Raw genomic sequence first — 22,314 nt, forward strand, 5'->3', positions numbered from 1 at the left:
TTCCACAACCTTCTTTTGATGGACTTGAAGTCGTTTTATATGGTTGATAAAATATTCCGACAGTCATAATCCAAGCACCAAGTACAATAATCCCTCTGCACGCCCCATTGTTTTATGTTAGTGTATGCAGCGTGCTCACTATCATCGGCGTAAAATGAGTTCACTAGTGAGGCAGTGGCATGCGGAGACGCAATGTCCTTTGGTGTAGAGTGGAGTAGAATAGCGCAGGGCAGCGTCAAAACCATCGGTGGAGACGGGGTTTAAGGTTTGTGTTGGAGGGTAGCAATTAAGATCTGGGTAAGAATTAGGATTAGAGAAGGTAAGATTTCGACATATGTTCGCCCGAAAGGCAGGCCGACACGGTTGTAGAAGATGTTAGTCAGCAAATACATATAGTGCAACAAACTGGAGAGAGCGAAATAAGCTACAAAGCTACATTACATAACATTACTACGCATGGTGAACGAGAAGGCAGAACATTTTGGGAACAAAGAGTTTATTGATGGAAATTAAAATTCTGGTGGTGGTATATATGATGAGCGGAGAGCAAAGCCAAGGTAGGATCTTTCAACGTAGTGTTTTATAGTTAAACATGGTCTAGTAAATATGAATGTGTGGGTGAAAAGAGGGCAGATTAAAAAGAGAGTAAAATTCACAGTGATGAATGGTAAAGAGAGCATGGTTTTGGTAATTCAGTAGTTTTCAACGGGTCCAAGTGCAATTTTAACGCAAGTTTAATAAATCAGAATGAGATGGCATAGAACATCATTTTAAGTCATGCATAAATGCTATTTGTGGGTACTTAGAAAAAAAAAGTCATCATTGACAAAAGGCTGAGAACTACTGGTCTAAGAATTATAGAATTGGATAAGTGTTATGCTTTGGGTTTGAGTAAGCCCGCCATTGTCTTAAAACTATATCAAACGATTCGGTGACTAGGGTCAGGGCAGGTAGTGTTAGGGCAAAAGTTACCATGGTACTGGAAATCATCATTTGGAGCTAAGTGTTATAGCGGTGGAACGCACGGGCCAGCCATCATACTCCACGAGCTCCACCACATACCTCCGCATGTGTTTTTTACAAGCCTATAAAAACCTTCCTCTGTCTCGGCCTCAATTGCCACCCTGCATGATTTATGTGCGCATATTCACGCTGCATCGCACCATATATGAGAGGCTGGCAGATGGCCAGGAGTGAGTGTGTGTGTATATGCATGTGCATGAGCTTGTGTGTGTTTGTGGCTTTGCAAGAATTGCCTCATGTAGGTCTACATGAGAGATGTCAGCAGGCTTTAAATCACCCGGCTAAATGATATCAGCCCGCAGATATTCCATTGATGGTGTTGATTTGAAAATAAGGCCGCAAATTAAAAAGGCGGATGACTTTTCATGTCATCACGCCGCCTGACAGCTTGCAAAACTATTTTTTGTAATAAGGGTTCAAAAAAATATACTGTAATAAAAATATGGACGAAGTGAGTGTTTTACCGCTCACCGTGCTACTGTAACTATCAAGTTAACATTCGCACCGCAGCTTCAAACTGGATTACACAAGAAATAGGCCATTTGTTTTCAAGGGATGCTAGACTCTTATTTAGCCTTTTTCAGCAGTAAATAGTTGATGTTTGGTCTTTAGTTATTTGATAAATACCTGAGCCTTGAAAACGTGATTTCATTTCCAGCCAACAACTAGTGTTTTAAAGGTAATAACTGTACTTTAAAAATGATTTACTTCATAATTAACTATAGACAAAATATTACCTTTTTACTGCTAAAACAGCTAAACGATGTTCAACCCTTTCGAGTGTAAAGGTCCTTTTTATTTAGACTAGAGTATTCCGAGGCAGTGTCAATCCTCCACAAAAGTTTTACCAAAAATTCCAACTAGCCGACTCATCATTTTAACGCTCTTTTGTTTTGGGGTACTCGCAGTAGGGTGGAGCCAAACAAGCCTATGTCTACTGAGTGGTCGAAAAAGATGATGTTTCTGTATTGATGCCAATTAATAAGTACACTTTTTCCCCTAAGAGGTTAGGGAAGTATTTTTGTTGTGGCAGCGAAGGGGTTAAGTTTTGTCAATGTAAGGTTAGGGCAATGTAGCAAATCGGTTTGTGGAGAATTTGTATCAGGGTTACTGTTACACTGCTATTGGAATTGGGTTATTGTGAAGCCAAAGTAATGTTTGAAAGTGTAGGATTAGGGTTTTGGAAGGGTAGGAGTGGTTAGGGCAATGTAAGGTTAGACTACGGGTAGTAGTGCTGTGTTTATGCTATTGTGCTAGTATAGGGTTAGCTTTGTTGTTGGCGTGGAGTTGGATTGTGTTCACACTGATTATTGGCAAATAAACTAGGGACTGACTTCAAGAGTAAAAAAAATGAAAATAAGAGAATTCTCAACAAACGCCCTTCTATTTTGACTTGGGTGTTCTCTCCCGTTGACTGAACTGACACTTAAGCACAGTTAGTCTAAATGTGAGGATGAACTTTCCGCTGCGAAGTGGTCGGTCCCGCTGAAGTGCGGCTTCACAATCCCACTTTTGACTTTCTGTGACGGTGCGCGGTCATTTAAAAAGAGGGGCGGGCGGGGGGCGCAGTTTGTAGGCGGGCGGCTTTGCGCACACAAGACAGAGGAAGTCATTGTAGTCTGTTCTCAGCGGCAGGATGCTGCTGACAAATGCACTTCTGCTCGCACGTAGTGTTCCTTTAAACACGGATCACTGACTCGCGTTGTGTCGTTGTACATTTCGGCTTAATTACCTTAGTGCGAATCAGCTAACTGAAAAAAAAACTGCCTAACTACAACCACGGTTTCTTTTTTCGGGTGATGTAGACGTATGCGGTATAGGAAAACAAAATGTTGGATGAAAGTTGGTAACATTCATACCTGACAGATAATTAACTTCCTAGTACGCTTTCAACAGATCACAATACATGTAGCTGCTATAACAATTTAGATTTTGCATGACTTGGTAGTTCCACCTGAAATTTTTTAGTCAGCCCCAAAGGCAGTTAACCTTATGAAAATGAAATTTGGCCGGTATGGTTATGAAAAGGAGACAATTAAGGGTAATTTTCAGCAATTTGCAGGTGTTCAAAGACAAATGTGTCTCCTGAAAAAAAAAAAAAAAAATCTACATTTTAAAAAGTCAACCCCTGAACCCAGTTTGCTTAGCAACATGACATTTGGTATGCATTACTATCATGAGTAGACCAATAAAAGGGATTAAATATATGAGCTCTAACCATAACCCATTTTGATTTAAAGTGTACATTTCCGGTTAATTTTGTCCATTTTTAAGGCTCCTCAAAAACTAACTTATCAGAGAGATTTTGTCATGGTGTGAAATTTAAAGGGTTCAATTCCAGCTATCTTCAAATATAAATGAATTCTAGAGATTTATTCCAAAGAAGTATTATCTACACAGGGTAAATGAATGCTCGCACCTGTACAGGCCGGCTTGGGGGTGTGCTGATAAGTGGGGCAGCCCCCATGGCGGAGGCAGCGGTCAGGCTGCGCTCCCTTTCCTCCTGGTAGATGCGGTCACGCTCGGCCTCGGGCAGCTGCAGGAAGTTTTGCATGGCGCGCAGGTTGACCAGCAGAGACTGAGAGGCTGTTTTCGGATCCTCTTCTTTGCGCAGGATCTCAGACAATAAGCCCTGTGGGATGCCCAGAAAAGGAAAGTTAGGAAAATATTGTCCGTGTTACACGAGGCAACAATCTACCCTAACCTTGATACTGTACGCTAGGCAAAACAATGGTCAAGATGGCAAAACACAAGCAACCTGAGGTAAAATGTTCTTGTAGTAATGGCGTTATCCAAAATGAGGAAAAACTGGGTGTCAAAACTGACTAAACCTATCAGTACCATTAAAGTAGCTGGGAGAATTTCCGGAGCTTTAGCGGTCTCCTACTTTTGAATAAAATCTACTGTAGTTTTGACATGACTGAGAGGTAAACTTTGTCAGCATGGCAGGATGGAAGAGTCATTGTTTACATGTGCTAGGGTTGAAAATTAAATCATTCTAAAATAATGTCATGTTTTTGAGCAAACCTGACGATAAGTGATCATTCCTGGAAAAACAAATATACATGAGGCTGGTTTTTAAAGCTTTGCGGGCAATCTTGGACATATTCTTCGCCATACGTGTGACGCAGCTGGCAATCAGCATGTTCTCTTGTTTGCTCGTCAATAGCGTTCTGTGTAGCATGATTGGCCCTTTTTAACCATCTCTCTTGATCACATGCTGCGCAATTCTCTCACCGTCAATAGGTGTGATTTTCTATGAAAACAACGGAAGGCAATATGTGCTGATTTTTACTTTTTGGTTTATTTGCCAAATGTTCTGTAGTGTTTGGTTATAGGGAGAAGCTGTTTTGTCGTTAATAAATGGCAACAGAAGATGTACAAGTAGACTGTTCATTGCAGAAATATACACTCGGTCCTTGTTATTATTCTTAGATCAAACAAATCGCAATTTTGAGGACTTCCCCAAACCAAAGAATTAAGCAAATAGGAAAAATAAATAAATCCAACCTCTGAGGACAGTTTTATTTGGCAACATGAAATTGGCTACCATGTCTATAATTATTTGACCAGAACGTCTCAGGAAGCCATCATTCCTATAAAAAAAAAAAAAATAAATATATATATATATATATATATATATATATATATATATATATATATATATATATATATATATATATATATATATATATATATATATATATATATATATATATATATATATATATATATATATATGCATGTATGCATATGTCTGACACTGTGAAAGTGGTGAGTTTTTTTTTTCCCTTGCATATGGGCGGTACGGACAGGTAAATTTAATGACTGGCTATAAATCACATCCTGAGCTATCTTTCAAAGCTTCTCCAACAACAAACTCTACCTGCACTTCAGCCGACACTTACCAACAAAAAAAAAAAAAAACACCAAAAGAGCTAATAAATAATCCTCCAAAGACAAGCTCTCAGACAGAACACAAGGCTACATTCCTCTATCAGCACAGATAACAGATTGTTGTTTGTGTGGGAGATAGTACAATATGTGCTATGGGGGTAGCAGAAGCGCATTACTAATAGATTCTTATCATGTTATGTTTTACTTTTGCGTTTTTGCTCATTGAAGCTGAGGGGAGTTGCAATGAAGTTATATATCTTCACAAGCTATGTGTTAGTGCAAGATGAGAATTATACACTACATGTGCAACGTGTGAACAACAAAAAAGTGTGAATATAAAGTATGACCTGCAATGTCGTCAGAATGTGCCATAATAGGCAAGCCTGGCCCTTAATTACTCTGGCAATACATGAATAAAATAGAAAATATTCTGTAAAAAGTAAAGCAAAAAAGGAAAAAAAAAAGCTTTACGGCAGATCACGGCAGCGGCTGTGCAACAGCCTATTATTACTATTCTGCATGGTCAAGCAGTCAGACAAAGTTCTGGAATGGACCAGGTGTATGGGTGTTTTCCAAAGTGACAAAAAGACAAGGATTTTCCTAGATTTTTGAGAATATTTTTTCTTGTAATAAAGCTGTTCATGTGATGTACGATATTTTCTTAAAATATTGTTCTTGTAAGATTGCGACTTTTTTTCTCAAAAAGACATATCTATCTAGATTCTAGACAATAGAAGTATCTTCCAACACAAGTATCCTTTTGAGAGAACGAATTTCAAAATCATTTTCCCAAAAGCTAACTTTTACTTATTTATCACATGAATAGTCTTGTAGAATCAGAACGTTTTCTCAAAGGAGGGCAACATTTTCATTTTCTTTTTTCTTCTTTTACTTTTTTCTTTCAATAGAAAGAACTGTTTTTGTACAATTCTGACACTTTTCTAGGGAGAAAAGTGTTCGGATTAGGATTTTTTTTTTTTTAAGTAATAAAATTTAATTTTATTACATTTACTTTTATTTACTTCTCTAAATTATTTGGAATTTAGACCTTTTCTGGAATATATTTTCTCCAAATCTCAAATTTGTTTTGGAATGCAAGCATTCTTGGCAGATTTATATTTTTTTAAGGTATGCTATATTCAGTGTGGGGCCGGTGGGCCTTACTACAAAACAAGACTCCGAAACAAAGTACATTAGGCCTAGAGCCATCCTTCCTCCCACCTGCCACCTCACCTGAGTTCTGTTGAAGGCCACTCGGGCGAAGACGGCCTGTGATATGCCTGCCCGCTTGAGCTCGTCACGAACCCACTGGTAGATTTCGGAGGACACCTCGGTGTTGGATCCCACCTGGGGCTCAAGGGGCTTGGCGTGCGAGCTGCGGTTGACGGGCGGGTGGTTAAGGTACTGCTGTGACAGCGACTGCTGCGCCAACAGACGGTTGACGGCGTACTGCTGGTTGAGGATTTGCGCCATCACCAGCTGCTGGTTGACCAGCTGCGGGCTGATGGGCGTGGACACCAGGCCCGGGTGATGCAGGCCTGGGGGCATCTGCCGCCCGCCCGCCTGGCCCCCACCGTGTTGCGGGGGCGGCGGCGGAGCATGGGACAGCGGGGGCACGGGGGACGAGGGCGTCTGCTCCGCCGTGCTGCCCGGGATGGGCTGCTGTTGGGAGAAGCCCAGGTGGTTGTGATTGGAGCCAGGCGGAGACAGGTCGGACAGGCCGTCTATCTCGGCTAGAGGGGGGGAAATATCGACACAAGGTGAAATTCGAGATAGTAAATATTCAAAACAAATGGGTAAGAAAAGCGGGGACAGCATTAGGGCCGACACTGACTAATTTCCCCAATCACTACCTTTGCATTTTTGAGCAAGGCAGCAACTCCTACCCTACAGCGTGGACATGTCCGATTGGGTTGTTGGTGCCAATTCTACTTCAACTAACCGTAGTCTGAAACACTCATTTGAAATCTGATTGTATGTCTGAAACGTTGGTTTGAAATCCTAACCCTAATTTATAACAATAATCCTCATCTAAAAATCAAATATTATTTTGAAGGCCCACTTTGGAGCTCAAATTTTAACCCCAAAACATAGTTTGAAAACTCATCAAATTTACTCCCAATATGAAACGCTAACCTTATTCTGAAACTCTGACTTTAGTTCAAAAACCTATTTTGAAAACTTACCGCCAGTATGAAACACTCACCTTAGCTGGAAACCTCCACTGAAAGGGGCTACACCTTAGGCTACACCTAGCCTAAAACAGTAGTAGTTCTAAACGCCAACCCTGGCTAAAACCCCAACTTGAACATTATATACCTCAGTTGAAACCCAAATTTGAATCAATTTTCAAGTCATGTAAAATTCTTATTCGACCCTCACTTCAAACCCTTATTTGAAATCACTGAAAACAGAACCTCTCTCTGAAACCCCAATCAAGGTCTAAAAACCCAAGAAAATTCAAAATCCTCATGAAAAATTCTAGTCTGAAACCTTAATTTGGAAACACTACCGCTTGTGTGAAAGTCTCATTTAAAACCCCATTTTTGATTCTAATGCCACAATGTCAATTAATGAAAAATGTTTGTTCAATAAATATTCTTAATTTATAAAATTGATTATCTTTGCTGCTAATAAAGGTTTGCGCTTTTGTGTCTGAACGTGAATGCGGCCTTTTCACAGCAGTGAGGGGGCCGCATTCATATGCGAACACCTCCGCACTCGGCATTCATACACCCTGACAAATGGCGCAACGACATACAGTATGTTTTAAGCAGATGATAAAGATTAAAAACGCGTGGACCTTTTCCAAAAATACCCACAATCGTTGCGCCCGTTTCTCGACTGTCAGTGTGCACAAAGCGAGAGGCAGAGATGAGTCTATTGAGCGTTTGTCAAAAACAAATGACGACTGAGGGGGGAGTGAAGGGGGTTAGTGGGAAGAACAAAAAAAAAAACTCATCCTGGTAATAATCACGTCTTCTTTTCCCCATAATCCCTGCCATTCCTGGGTCTCTGATGGTATGACTTGTATGTGGATGTGTGTGCGTGTTAGTGCTGGGGGGCATTGCCATGCAAATTGAATAGAGAAAAGGAGCATGCAGTCCCCGAAAGGAGGAGGAGGAGGAGGTGGTACTCCTGTGGAATGGTGCCACAAAAGATCCCTGGATTAAAGGCACAATAGGAACGTGATGTGGGCCGCGGGGGTGAAGACGCGATTAAGGGGGTGAAGTTACGAGAGAAATGAGTAGGCATGGGAAATAAGAATTTAGTGAACCTCAGACCATAATCAATACTGCTGCAAATCGATATCAACCGGACATATTCTAATTATTTCTAAAACTAAGTTTTGTTTTTTGTTTTTTAAAGTCCTATTTTATAAACTTTGAAGGCTTTTTCACATTGCACTTAGCATAGTGTCATCAACTTAAAAAAAAGGTGATTTTTGAAGAGTGATGTGTTCTGGTATGAAAAAATTAACAAGCATGGGTGAAAAGGTCTTAATAATGTAAAACAAATACTTAAAATAAATAAATAAACATTGACATTTCATTTATATGACATTTTTCTGATTTCTAGTAAAATACCGACAAAAACAATCACAATTCTGGACTCTGAGTTGAAAGTCTGTCAATAAATTAACATGTTTTTACATGGCAAACATGCTTACCACTTCAACAATAATTGCACTTTATGAAATCAGTTTTTTTTAATAACATCTATTTTGATGTAGTATTTTTATTTGCAAAATAAACGTACAAAATTTAATTTTTAATTGCTTTAAGTTCACAAATATGCTTATTAGTACACAATTTGATTTAAAAACACTTTGTCTTCTATTCGATTAAAATGCCATTAATTATGTTCATTAATTACCAACCCTATAATTGATTTTTGAATTTTTTTTTCCCCATTCAATCGATTCCCTGTCCACTAATGTAATCACACAGGCCTCCTTCACCCAGAAAGTATACGTGGAAGTGTGCATGCGTGGGAGTGTGTGTAAGGTGGTGTTCTGTGTATCTGTGTGGACATCCAAAACGTACCTAGTGCATTAGCACGGGGGCTCTCGCGGAGGACGCACGTGCCCAGGTAGCCCTCCAGCTGGGAAGGTTGGCGAATGCCTACAAAAGGGGTTGGAGGGAGAAAGGACACACACAGACACGCATGCACACATACACACACACAATGTGAGTGAAGAAAGCACAGTCAATATGCCAGCCAAGATGCTAGCCACTAGCTAACGCTGAGAACTGTCGCCAAATTAAAAAATGTCAGTGTAGGTAATTAGGACCTTTTCTTAGAATCCTTATTTGAACATGATTAAAGAATGACTTGTGCTGATGTTCATGGCAATAGTTTACACAATACTATGCTGTCTAGTCATGGTCTGTGCAGGCCTTAATAAAAGGGCGCGTCTAATATGTTCCCAGAAGATAGCGTCGTGGCGCCACCTTTTTATTTTTGTTTATCGTCGTTTAATTTATTGTCCTTTCGATCAATACCAGAAGATTGGGCTAGAGACGGCCAAAAGCTACTATTATAGCATTTCACTGCATGTTCTTAAAAAAAAAAAAAAAGCCGTACAAATTAGTACGACCTCCAGCTTAGGTGAAGCGAGTAATCAATACACGCACCTTCAAGGAAAACAAAAATCATGCTCGAGACAAACACAAATAATAAAACAAACAACTCAATAGGTTTTTTTTCAGTTTTTTTTTTCCTTTTTTGTATGCTTAAGTAACTAGTGTCCAGCTGCCCTGGGCAGCAAGACCATATGCATCAAATTTAAGTCGTTCTTTAAAAAAAAAAACACACACACACACACATAACTAACTTAGTTATTTGACTAATACTACAATGAACAAATACAATTAACAAGCACCACAATTCAGTGATTGATTTTATGCAACACAGACCAGCGCATTTAAAATTATACAATATTAATGATATACAAGGCAAATGGCCAAAGCAGTAAAAAAAGAGACACAGAAAGAAAGAAAGAAAGAAAGAAAGAAAGAAAGAAAGAAAGAAAGAAAGAAAGAAAGAAAGAAAGAAAGAAAGAAAGAAAGAAAGAAAGAAAAAGACAAAAAGCCAGAAGCCTCCATTTGTTTGCAGCCTGATTGGATCAAATCAAAGCAAAGTCAGCTCATCTGCTAAACAGTACGACGTAATCTCAAATTATTAGATAACAAGATAAAAATGTGTCGGCCGCTTCATGTGACAGCAGTGAGACAAAGACACACTTAGTCAGACAACATATTGTATTAATGCGTGTGCATGCGTGAGTGAAGGACAAAGTGTGCGTGACACATTTTTGTAAAAACCCGCCCCGCCCAGTTCTGCTTACCCATCATATCCTTTGTCTTCTTGAAATGTTTATACCAGCGCCCAAATTCTTGACACTTTGCCGCTGACACATTTGCATAGTAGGTGCTGTTGACAATGGAGGAAATCATACTCTGAAAGAGAGATTGATTGAGAGAGCAAGAGCGAGAGGGCAAGAGAGAGAGAGACAGAAAGACATTAGAATCCCGTAGTAGAATTTAAAAAAAATAAATAAAAGACTGACAAAACATTTGTGAAACAAGTGACAAGAAATAACAAAACTAACAGAAACTTTGAACTTATCAAGAAACTTACACGGAAAATTCAAGTATCTCAAAGATGTTGATGGCCACTTCATGCAACACAGATGTGACAGTTGTTATTATTATTAGAAACTGTGCAGACAAAATTAATACGTTCAGTGATTTTAATGCTAAAATGAGAATATCTAGTCCGAAGGCCCTGAGTTGGAATCTTACGTCACATGTGCCATGCAACACAGATAAAGACATTTTCTGAAAATAGTGTGTGCCCAAGCATCTAAATATTGATTTTGTAATGTTAAGGACCATTTGAAGTCAAAAGTTCACAGGTGCTTAAAATGTTATCGCAACTCTATGCAATAGATACATGAAGCATTTATTAGAAAACAGCACGGATGTGCATCTGCACGTATTTCTGTGATTTTACTCTATTAACATTTGTTTAATTATTTTAATCTTATATAGTTAGTTAAATTTGAGCCAATAAAGGAAAAAAAAGTGAACATAATTCTCTTTTATCACTGAATTCCGACTTTATTTTCAGAATTCTCTTAACACTATGAAGTTCAGAATTATGACTTTAGTCAGAAGTCTGACTTTACCTCATTCTGACATTAAAGAGACAATTCTGACTTTGTCCACCACACTTTAGAGTCAGATTACTGATTATTTTCAGATTTCTGACTTTAAAGTTAGAATTCCGAAAATAAAGTAAGGATTTTGAGAGACTAAAGCCCAAACTCTGAGATTAAAGAGAGAATCAGGCCGACCTCCTCCTTTTTTCTTCATTGACCTTATTAGCTTCCATACATTAAACAATCCTTATATAAGTAAATATTAATTAGTTCAGTCATTTCAATGTTATCATGGAATGGAAAGACAGTTTACTAGTGTCATACAACACAGATGTGAAGCAGTTAACAGAAAAAGTGGTTTGCAATTGAACAATATTTAGGTGGTTTCACGCTACAATGACCATAAACTGCTCAATGGTCCTTGGCTGGTCCAAGAATTTACAAGTGCCGTGCATCACAGATGTGAAGCAGCTGTCAGAGAATTCATTGATTTTAAAATTGCAATGCCAATACAGTAGTCCAATGGTACTGATGGAATAGCAGTTAGCTAGAATTTGGTGAACTCCATGCAACATGGATGTGCAGCAGTTGCCCAAAAAAAAAACCAAAAAAAAAAACGTGTTTAACCATGCAGTGGTGGCAAAGGAAAAGGCGACTACGGTACGACAGAGAAAGCCGAAAGAAATCGAGAAATGAAAAATCAGGCATGCAAGCTGGGTCTGGTACAACAAAGTAAAATGACGAAAGGCCTTTGCCTGTTCTCCTTTTTATCAAATGCCACTGATTTTGTCTGGAGTTTTTCTTTCTGTTTAAGACGAGGAGGCTGCGCATCTGTCGAACGCAGACGAGATCTTTACCTTCGGAAGGCCGCCACGTCACCGTTTAATAACAATAATCGCAGCAGCTGGCTTTCTTTGAACAATCTGTCGGCAACTCGGACTTGAATCGGTTGGCGGGTTGCAAAGAGCATGTCGGCCGCGCACTCCCGTCTCATCGGACCTCCGCCCTCCTCCTCATCCTCACCTTTCTCGGATATAAGCAAAGCGATTCTACTCCTCCTCCGTGGCGGCTTTTCATTATTAAAATGAATGTTTTAACACCTCGCTGGCCTCCGGGTGAATATCAAGGTTGGCGTGGGGAGGGGGAGAAAAAACACTTTTCGATCATCATACATATTCAAAAGAGCCCGACCATCTGTTTTCAAATTACAGGTATATGCCGTCTTTATCATTTTTCCGTAATGTATGCGCTGGGGGAGGTTGCTGGCGAGCGCAGCGAGCTCCACCGCCACGCTGATGGTGCTCCTCGCCAACAACGGGAGATGATTGTTCAACTCCTGACCTTCTCGTCACCCCGTTCACTTTTCCATGTCAGAATAAACTTTTGCCAAATGCATGTAAACGAAATGGACAAAAAAAATCATTCATCTAGCTACTGGTGCAGAATGCTGCTGCTCGAGTACCGACTTGAACTACTCTACACTGCTTTTAATAACGGTGACTCCGGTATGTGAATCTACAATCACACTTTAGACAAGAAGTGCAAACAAAATGGGGGGAAAAAAATCAATTCACATAGCAGCTGGTCCAGAATGCTGCTACTCAAGTGCCGACTAGAACCGCACTCCACTGCTAGTAAGAACAGTGGTTCAACGATGAAAATTATAACCGCACTGTTTGCGAAAAGTGCAAAGAACACTAGAAAAATAAATAAATAAAAAAACAAGCAGCTTATCAAGTGCCAAATATAACTACACACCACTCCTACGGTGGATCTTCTTTGTGAAAATCAGACTTTAGACAAGAAGTGCTTGTCGTATGCAACATTAATGTTTGTCAGGGCTCAATAAAGACATTTTATTTCAAAACTTAGCAGATGAGCAGCTGGTCCGGAATACTGCTACTCCAGTGCTGACTATTACTTCCATAAAAGAATCAATCTACAATGAAAATAAACGTGCTTTACACTGGCCAGAGATGGCATGCCGGATGGGTAAGAACACCATCACGAGGGCGGGTGTTATATTATGAAAACCGGTGGTGAATTGACCACCTACTTACAACAGTTTCACTTTCAGATCATTTTTATTCTAAAACCCAGCAGATCCACAATACTACTCCCTAAGTTTACAGGAACTTTTTTTAAATGGCAGTGACTCAGAAAGAGAAGGAGAGGGTGAAATAAAGCGCCGCTACGCCGTCGAGAACTTCATTAGTGTTGATAATAGAGATTCCTCATCAGGAACTACAAATCACTTAAAGATAAGAAATGCCTGTCATAATATTAATGTTCCCAAAAGAGTCACCAATTTACAGCAGGGATCAATAAAAATGAAAGTTTTATTTTTAAAGTAATGGAGGACTAAGTACCGACAAGTTTGGAAGATAAATTAATGTGAGCATGGCATCTTTGCATCCGCTGAACAAGCAGATGCACAGAAGGTTTAGCATCCTGATTCTCAAGTGCTGACAAAAACTCCTGTAACAGTGGTAACTCCACTGAATCACAAACCCACAAAATACTCAACAAAAAAATATTACCAAACATGGTTCATTTTAAAAACATCGGCAGTGCTAATGTTACAATCAATATAAAAGCCCATTTGGATGTGCTAATGACAAATAAGAAAGGATTTCCTTCAAATAATATTCCTTATTATTATAATATTATATAGTATATTATAATAAAAATTCAGACACAAACACTATACACAACACATACATACAGATTGTTTAGCACAACTCAAAGGCGCATATTTTTCTCAGTCTGTGTCTAAATTTCTTTTAATCTCAGTGTGTGTACTCCATGCATGCGCGGTACTGCAAGGGATGCATGGTAGGAACATTATTACAGTTAATTATTCATTTTAATGGTTATATTTAGGCTGTATTTAAGGTTATATCAACACGCAACAAGCATGAAAATTGTGTATTTTTATGTGTTGAGTTTTGGTAGTTACATTTCTATTTTTTTTTCAACTTAAAGTTTTAAAATAAGTATCGATTATTAGTTGTGATTTCAACATCTATTAAACGATTTTTTCCCCCATAATTGGCCTAAATCTTAGTCTGTATACTGGCCCCAGAAGGAGCAGCACAAAAGTTATGAAACCTATGTCTTTACCATATTTAATCCGGTATTTAATGTATATTTCATTATAAAATACAATATTACAAAGTGCATTTTCTTCTTATTTTAAACATTGTGTTGGGTTTTAATGAGAGTGGAACATATTGACATTTCCACTTACAAAATTTTACATCAGGGATATATCTGCTATGATGATCATTTACAGCTTTACTATAATGTATATGCATCCAGTCAGTGACACCTGGGGAGGGGTGGCGGCCAATTAGTGTCAACCAAGTGAGAGGGGGGAGGACTCGGAGGACATTTGCTACTCAATATTGGAAGCGAGCAGGATGAGGCACATTCGGACATTCGGCGTATTACAAAGCCGCCTTTTGTGGCTCCGCTGAAAAGCCTTCATTCAATTTGAGTTGAGCTGAGTGGAGGGTTAGCAAGGCAAAATATTCCTTTTAATGGCTCATACATTTATGCATGATGGCCTTCTTTATTTTGTCCAATTGGATTTTAGCCTTTTTAGCTCAGCTTTTAATGTAGTGAGTCGGCCGCTACCTGGCTTAGCCTCACCGAATTCCCCTCCAGCCAGCCGCCCATGTTTTATTTACAGTCTATCTAGGCTAAGCCTCCGTCGCTTTTTCTTATTCCCCTCTCTTGCTTTCTCACCCCCCTATGCTTTTCTAAGGCTGGCTCACCCTCGCCGCCATCTTTGACACAGATGTTCTAATAAACGCTGCTCATTAATCAGCCCTCTCCCTCTATACATCACGCTGACTCTCTCACAGGGGGCCCGGCCTCATGATTGTGTGTGCAACACACAACAACAACGCAACACACACAACAGAACTCTGTGATGCCACCTTGGTGCCATTGGGAAGGTTCTGTTACAACATGTCAACAGGTAACATGGTTCTGCACCTGTGTGTGTGAGTGTGTATAATGTGTGATAGCCATCTGCAGCTCACTAAGCTTATCAGCAGGACCAGGAAGTGGCACTGGGCGACTATCGGATCCCAACATCTACTCTGTTCCCATTTAGGGAGACAGGAAGTGCGTGTGGAGCGGAGTATCACACACACGGACAGGCAAATTAACACACCTACACAACTAAACACTCGTTTGAATTGGGGGGGGCAAAACTGCGACCTCGCCAACATCGCCATCCACCTCATCTGGGGTGACCCACAAAACCTCCCCCTACAATACACACATATACATAAACACAGACGCACACACTGAGATGGCGTTTTGATGACTCTTTGCAGCTGGCGCAACGGTGTGTGTCTGTAGATGGGGGCAGAGCTCGTTTGTTGCCATAGTTTCTGTCAAACTGGGTAAAGGGGGGATGCCAAGCTTGGTACCAACCAACCACAGCACTAAACCCTGATTGGCTGAATGAAGCGAGTGGGATTAGCATGGTTTAAACCTCCAATGTAGCGGCCGTGGTTTAATGTGTACATCACATTTGTGGACATTACACCAACGACATTACTCACTAAATACAGACACAATTAAGGACTGAGTGGTTTGGAATAAAAAAAAAAAAAATCATGTGATAACATATCTTTTTGAAAAATGAATTATTAGTGTATTGCCTGTAGAACGGTATACTTGACCTTTGAAGTGGTATTTGAGAGCTTTTCTAATGTGAATGCTACTGCTCAAATGTCCAATCAAAATAGAAGAGATCATAGTACCTTTGAAAGATGGATTAATTTGTTATCAACCCTGTAAGGGAAATTATATTTTTTATAGTAATTTTTTTTTCCTTTCTCTTGAAACTTCCAGAACCCCTTTAAAAAGCATAATGTTTACAACAGTTTAATCACTAAATAAAAATTCTGAATTCCTGCTCGGTTTCAATCACGCACCCTGACGGCTTTCGGTATTTCTGGAGCTGAATCTACTTTTTTTTTTGCTTGGAAGGGGCCGTTTTAAGGTTAGCTTGTCATTCAAAGGCCAACTCATCCTTGAGATTTGGTCCAACTACTAGCAAATATGAACCAAATATATTGATATGAGACAGATAGGCATAATAAGCATGTGCGGAAAGTATGAGAGCCATACGGACTAACAGTACAATTCTGATACATTATTTTCACAAGTCCAGATTGACCAAAGGTGACTTAAATAAACTATAAGATAGAATATTAAAGTCCAAACATATAGAAACAGCTCTTCAACTGAACTACAAGCACAATGATGGATATTAATAAAAAGCAGAGTTGAAGAGATCTTTTGCGCTCACTAGAGAACTGAAGCATTCTTCAATTTAATTTAAAATTGGTGTGTATGTGATAATAATAAAATGTGTGTGTGTGTTTGCCAGCATGTGCGTGTGTATGCGCACTCTCTTCTGAGCCTTCTTCACATATGGACCGTAAACAGGGTGATTACCAGACTGGGCTGGGCTCCGCCTGAACGCCACCCAGGGACTCTTTACATCATCAGCGCACTGCTCATGCCCAGCTAAACACACAAACACGCCGCCGCAATGCTAGAGAACACACACACATACACAAACTACACACACAGTGCACGAGGGGGTCTCCAGGTGACCATACGCTAGCCTGAGAGGAGATCTGGTTGCACATATACTGACAATATGCAACACAATGAAAGATAGTTTGGTCTCACATAATGTGCATATGCATTGCAAAAACTGCACTGATACACAGACACACATGCACACACATACACAAAGATATATGGCCTATTCGTTGCATCAAGTCCAGAGCTGCCACTGTGATATAGTGACTAGAGTTCCTGTTAGTACGATATATGCACACCCACACACAAATTGTGTGTGTAAGTGTGTGGGTGTTGCAGCGTAACTCACAAGATTTTGCCAACAACAATATCATGATGTCAAGATAATGGAAATGGATCAATTGGAAGTAAACCATCTGATGCCAGGAACGGATGCCGGGTGGGCAACGTTTAAATGTGGCGCTACATAATTTTAACTAAAACAGTGCGCTATCAATACAAGATCGGGTGGACATGTCAAAACAGGACATGCAGAGAAGTCTCAAGGACCTGTGTGCGAAATTGAACAAGGAGTAAGCCACTGTGGTTTGAAGTAGCCATTTAGGGATGAATCGTACTTGGAAATTCCTTGAAATCTGCATAATTCATAGACCAGTGGTTTATTCATCGAGTTGATTTTGAGACGTAAATACATCGTTCTTGCCAATCATCTGCTCAGAAAAACTGGTTTGCTGAAAAAAGTAACAATGGTGGATTGTGTTTTCGTTGTTCGGGGAAATAGCCGAAATGCTAAAAATACGCTTTGATTGCTAGTTTAGATAAAAGAGCTAACATAACAGATCAAACTCAGGGCATTTGATAACAGTGAGTCAAGAATAAAAAGTGTGTGTGCTTTTGTGTAGCATAGCTGGGCTAATTCTGTGCTAAGAATATTTTTAAGGGGGAGTAATAAGCAGACCGGGCTTCAGCACCTGTGATAAGGGGCATTCTTTAGCCAGAGAGCTCTGATTCATGTCTTTGAGTAACTCCTTGAGGGCGTTTCTTACTGTAGAGTGGCTCCATTGCTCTGGTGGCAGGTCCTCCAGCTTAGGACAACTGTTGAGAGAGGAAAAAAAAAAAAAAACAGAAATGGGGGAGGGGGTGGGGGGGAAGGGGAGGGAGGGCATTTGAGAAGAAGATTGGAATAATGAGAAACAATTCAGATGGAGAGCAGGCAGATAGCATGGATAGCACTGATGCTATCTTGAATTAAATTATAGGAGAAGCAATTCAATGTCCGACATGATTTAATCTTCATTTTAAGTGTTGGGATATGCGGGCTAATAAGAGCGATCTTTGAAATCTGCGTAGTGACATCAGGTGAATCTACTATGTTGTTTACAAAAAACAAAAAGTTATGTTGCAAGTGATATTAAAAATTCTATTAATTTGTCAATTATTCCCTGAATTGGATTTCAAAAAAGAGGTATGAATGTCCCTTTTTTCTTCTTCTCTTTTTTCTTTTTTTTTTTTTTTCAAATTGACAGCTCAAAAAAATCTTCTGGCAATTTTTTCGTGATACTTTTACTAAGAAGGCAAAACGTCCGAAAGCCTCCGTAACAGCCATTGCTTGAATTCTAATTTACCCCTAAATTTCTCTAAAATCCTGAAAATTATTGCCGGTTTAGGACTTATAGAATAACGTGTGCCTAATAAAGGTCGTTTTATTTTCGTATCGGTCGAAAGTGGCCACTGTGCGCAGTAGAGGGTTAACACAACCATCGGCAAGCTTCCATAGAAGACAGAAGATACTGTATATGAGAAAATTCAATGTTGAGACAAAAGTTTTGGACAACTTTAGGTTTTTAAATTATTGATTATACATAATAACAAAAAGATTTAGTTTGATGATCGATTAGTTTTCAATGAATCATTGCTAAACACCACAACATAAATAACAATTGAGAAATAGCCTCTAAATGAGAAAACAATACACTTAATAGATTGCTAATATATTCAATAGACAGGCCTAGTTTGAAACCAAACTTCAAATGTTACAACATAGTTTGACAGCAAACGCTTCTGCGCGGGCAAAACAGTAAACCTCATGAACATCGCTTGAGAAATGAGCAAGTTACAACTTCATTTCAACGTCGACATCCCCAACATGGCCGACAGGTAGCCATGTCATTAGCTGGGTGCCTCTAAATCAAGGTACCGCTGTGGTTTCAAGAGCGTATATGACAAGTAATGTACACAACAGTATATTCCAAACAGAGCACGGCTTTAGTGGATATAAAGCGGCAGACTGAGCAGTAAAGTAAGAGAAGCAGCAGCACCACCTCCTCTTTCTCTTTCCCTCCTCCTTCTCTCCATCCTCTCCGTTTTCCTGCTGCAAGCGCCCCTCCAAGACAGACAGATTTCATTTGGCGCATCAAGCAGATGCATCTGGAGATTACTCCCTCGCTCTCTCCCTCTTTCTCTCTCGCTTTCATATTCTCTCTCTCCCTCTCCTGATTGTTCTGATTAGTTAATTACTTTATACAACACATCTGCTGGATTGATGCATGAATTATACATCAGCTGCATGTGGCCACCGCCGCTATTATTTTGTCTTACTTTCTACCTTCTCGCCGTGCTCTGCCAAAATATTGGTAACGTGTCTGCAGTAGTCAGGTGGGGGACGAGGGACGTGAGATAATGGGGAAAACATCAACAAGGCGCAGGAAATGTACACGCAAGTGGATTAGCATGTTAGCTGACGCTAAACGGGTGTTGTTTTTCTCCTATCGGGATAGCCGAGGGTTTAAGGCAGTCAAATTTGAAACCTCTCCTTCATCAAGTATGACTACAAGGAGAGAAATGTGGCCATAATTTTTGATAGACAGCAATTCCCCCGTGTATCGCTGTTCAACTACAGCCCCGCAATATCTATAAAATTTTTAGCTAACTCACTGCCAGGCGTTTTCAAAGCAGAGTGAGCGCTGAGTACTCCGTCCATATGCTACATAGACGTACTCGGAGTGTGAAATGCCTAAATTTGTCTAACTTCCAGCCTGTTGGCATTTTTCTCTCTCAAGATCAATGGGACAAGACAAAATTCAGCCCCTAATCTTTGTCTTCTACTCAAAAGCTGCGATGATCTGTGCTCCAAAGTGATGCAATGTCACCATCTACAAAGATGCAGTCACAATTCTAGTGGTTTCCGAACTCGATATTTGCAGAGCGATTCTGGTATGAGATGCTATCCAAACATTTTTCTAAACCGTTTGACAACACATGCATGCCTGTGAGAGTACTGTATGTCTGTGCAGTGGTAGTAGGCATGGGTTGATAACAATGTTGATGGTTTACCGGTAAACATTTAGTGAATGTGAATGCTAGTGATTAAACCCAAAGGTCCAACTTATTTATTCCTCCTTGTCCCGTGAATGTTTGCTATGCTTTATAAAAATATGAAACCATTTTATTGTTTGTGCGGTATTAGTTTAAGGATGCTGTTTCCTTTTTTTTCTTGTTGTTTAGTTGAATATTTGATTATGTTTTATTATGAAAATTTGCTGAAATTTTCGAAAATCCAAAGGGCTCCCATACCTTTACCAACAGTGGTATGGATCATAACTATATTCCATTATACCAGCAATTATGACACCTTACACACGTACTTGGACACACATACAAAGATGTGTTTATATTTTTACAGGGTCTAGAGAAATATTGAAATAAAACTGAAGGCAATTGAAGTCAAAACTGGCCAGATAGTTAAAAAAAACATCTGTTTGCATTACGATATATACATTGGCATATTACATATATAATTCATGAAAAACAATAGTTTGTTTCATTTAATAAGAAAAATATATATTTTGTTAAAAGAAAAAAAAACATTGTGATACAGGCTTTTCGACGCACAGCGATTAGGATCATAAACGGTGTCTTTATAACAGTCAGTAAATTCATTTAAAGATTGCTCTGGAATTTGCCTAACAGATGTTACCACATGACATGAAAACATTTCTTTGAATCAGATAAAGCGCAGAAACAAAACTAGTTTAAAAATATCTCTTCACTTACAACCGTCTTTTTATATTGGTAAGAAAATATATTGTGCTGGTCTTATTTCTGTTATTACGTTTTTATTATTACCTTATGTATTATGAAAGATAACAGGCTTAGGCTTTAAATCTGAATGCAACCACGTGTGGCTATTTTACATTCTCCTAAATCCTTAAATACGAGCGAAAATGTGGTTTGTCTTCTGCCGTCCATCAATATACTGTACACACATTGCAGGTGTGAGACACACACACTCACACACAATCATCCAAGTGGCACTGGTGTTGAACCAGTGCCAGCTGCATGCTAAGCCAGTGTTCAGCAGGCCTCTGGAGATCTGCTCTTCCATTTTTTTTTTCTACCATTTCCCTACTTCCTTCTTCTGTCTTCCACCTCCATTAACTAAGACACACACATTTGCATGCAAACACACACGCAGGAACACACAGTGTTTATTTCCAACATGCTGGCCTTGAATGCATGGATAGCCATCCTGCCTGCTCTTAAACACTTGCAAGTCCCCTCCAGGTTTTTCGAGGCACGACAACAATTTGTTGTGGAATAACCAACACATGCGTTTGCATGTCCTAACCTGTGCAGCTGGATCTTGAGCGTGACCACGTGGTAGACTTCCTGCAGCATGTCAGCCACCGTGGCGTCAGGAGCATCTGTCACATACGACAAGGGAATGGGGTTCCACTTGCCCACCTGGATCATACCTGGTGGAAAATGGAGTCACAGTGACTAAGGATCATTCTAAAGTTACAAAGTTAGGCAAGTCTGTTCTTCTTATTCAGTTTTAGATTGAAGTTATGAACATAATCAAATATGTGACAGTAGATAGAGGTTTTCTTTAAAAAGATTTTTGCTATATTTTAATGTATTTTTTTATGTATGTTGGGATTTTTAACCCACAAGATGAGAGTGATTAATAAATGCATAGGAAAGTGCATGCAAAATTAAAGTTTAATTTAAAATAATCATAGGACAAACTAAAAAGTAACTACCAGTAAATACTGCAGAAGACATTTAATTACAAATTTTGTAAGACTATAAAAAAAATTGTTGCTATGGGGAGATACAGTATCAATAATGGCCTTGTATAGTTACTAAAAAAGTTTTACAGGAGCAACAGCTTGCTTGAAAATGAGAAAAAATAAAAATAAAAAAATACCTGTGGTAAAAACTTTTTTTAAAATTGCATCCCTCTTTATTTATTTATTTATCTTTTGATCAGGCCATAACATTATAGGAGCGTTAAAACAGGCTACGGAAGTTTACAACCTAGAGCAGATTATTTCTATTCCCAGTCTTTCCCATGGTGGTATTTATTATTATAAATCACCAAATCAGGTCATTATTTTTTGCTATATTATAGAAGTATTTAATAATAAATTGGAATTGTAAGGAACATTGTTGCCTTAGTTTCATTGTTTTCATACAAAATCCAACTAATCTTTTGACAACAAAAAAAAAAGCATTGTGTTTATGCACGGGATGTCTTCATACACTAGCACCACTGTATGTGCACTATCTGTGTATTTTGTGCTAGGTAAGCTCCTGTAAGTTCACAAAAATGGTTAAGAAAAAAAAAATTGACCTAGCACAGAACTCTGCAG

At 39.2% G+C, this 22,314-nt stretch overlaps 1 protein-coding gene across 4 annotated transcripts in view; it reads right to left on the reverse strand.

Moving 5' to 3' along the window:
* Positions 1–22,314, reverse strand: part of satb1b (SATB homeobox 1b) — a 77,945-nt gene that overhangs the window by 22,774 nt on the left and 32,857 nt on the right. For 2 of the 4 annotated variants that reach the window (XM_088410601.1, XM_088410602.1), the window contains exons 4-9: positions 21,288–21,414; positions 17,632–17,755; positions 10,271–10,382; positions 8,967–9,044; positions 6,154–6,653; positions 3,443–3,655 (exon numbers count right to left, since the gene is read on the reverse strand). In XM_088410601.1, the coding sequence (XP_088266727.1) occupies positions 3,443–3,655; positions 6,154–6,653; positions 8,967–9,044; positions 10,271–10,382; positions 17,632–17,755; positions 21,288–21,414 (1,154 nt within the window). The remainder of the gene's footprint in view (positions 1–3,442; positions 3,656–6,153; positions 6,654–8,966; positions 9,045–10,270; positions 10,383–17,631; positions 17,756–21,287; positions 21,415–22,314) is intronic. The other 2 variants (XM_088410603.1, XM_088410604.1) reach the window with 2 other exon arrangements.

This window comes from Hippichthys cyanospilos, chromosome 3 (assembly GCF_059441005.1).
Source record: "Hippichthys cyanospilos isolate Australia breed blue-spotted pipefish chromosome 3, RoL_Hcya_1.0, whole genome shotgun sequence".
NCBI lineage: Eukaryota > Metazoa > Chordata > Actinopteri > Syngnathiformes > Syngnathidae > Hippichthys > Hippichthys cyanospilos.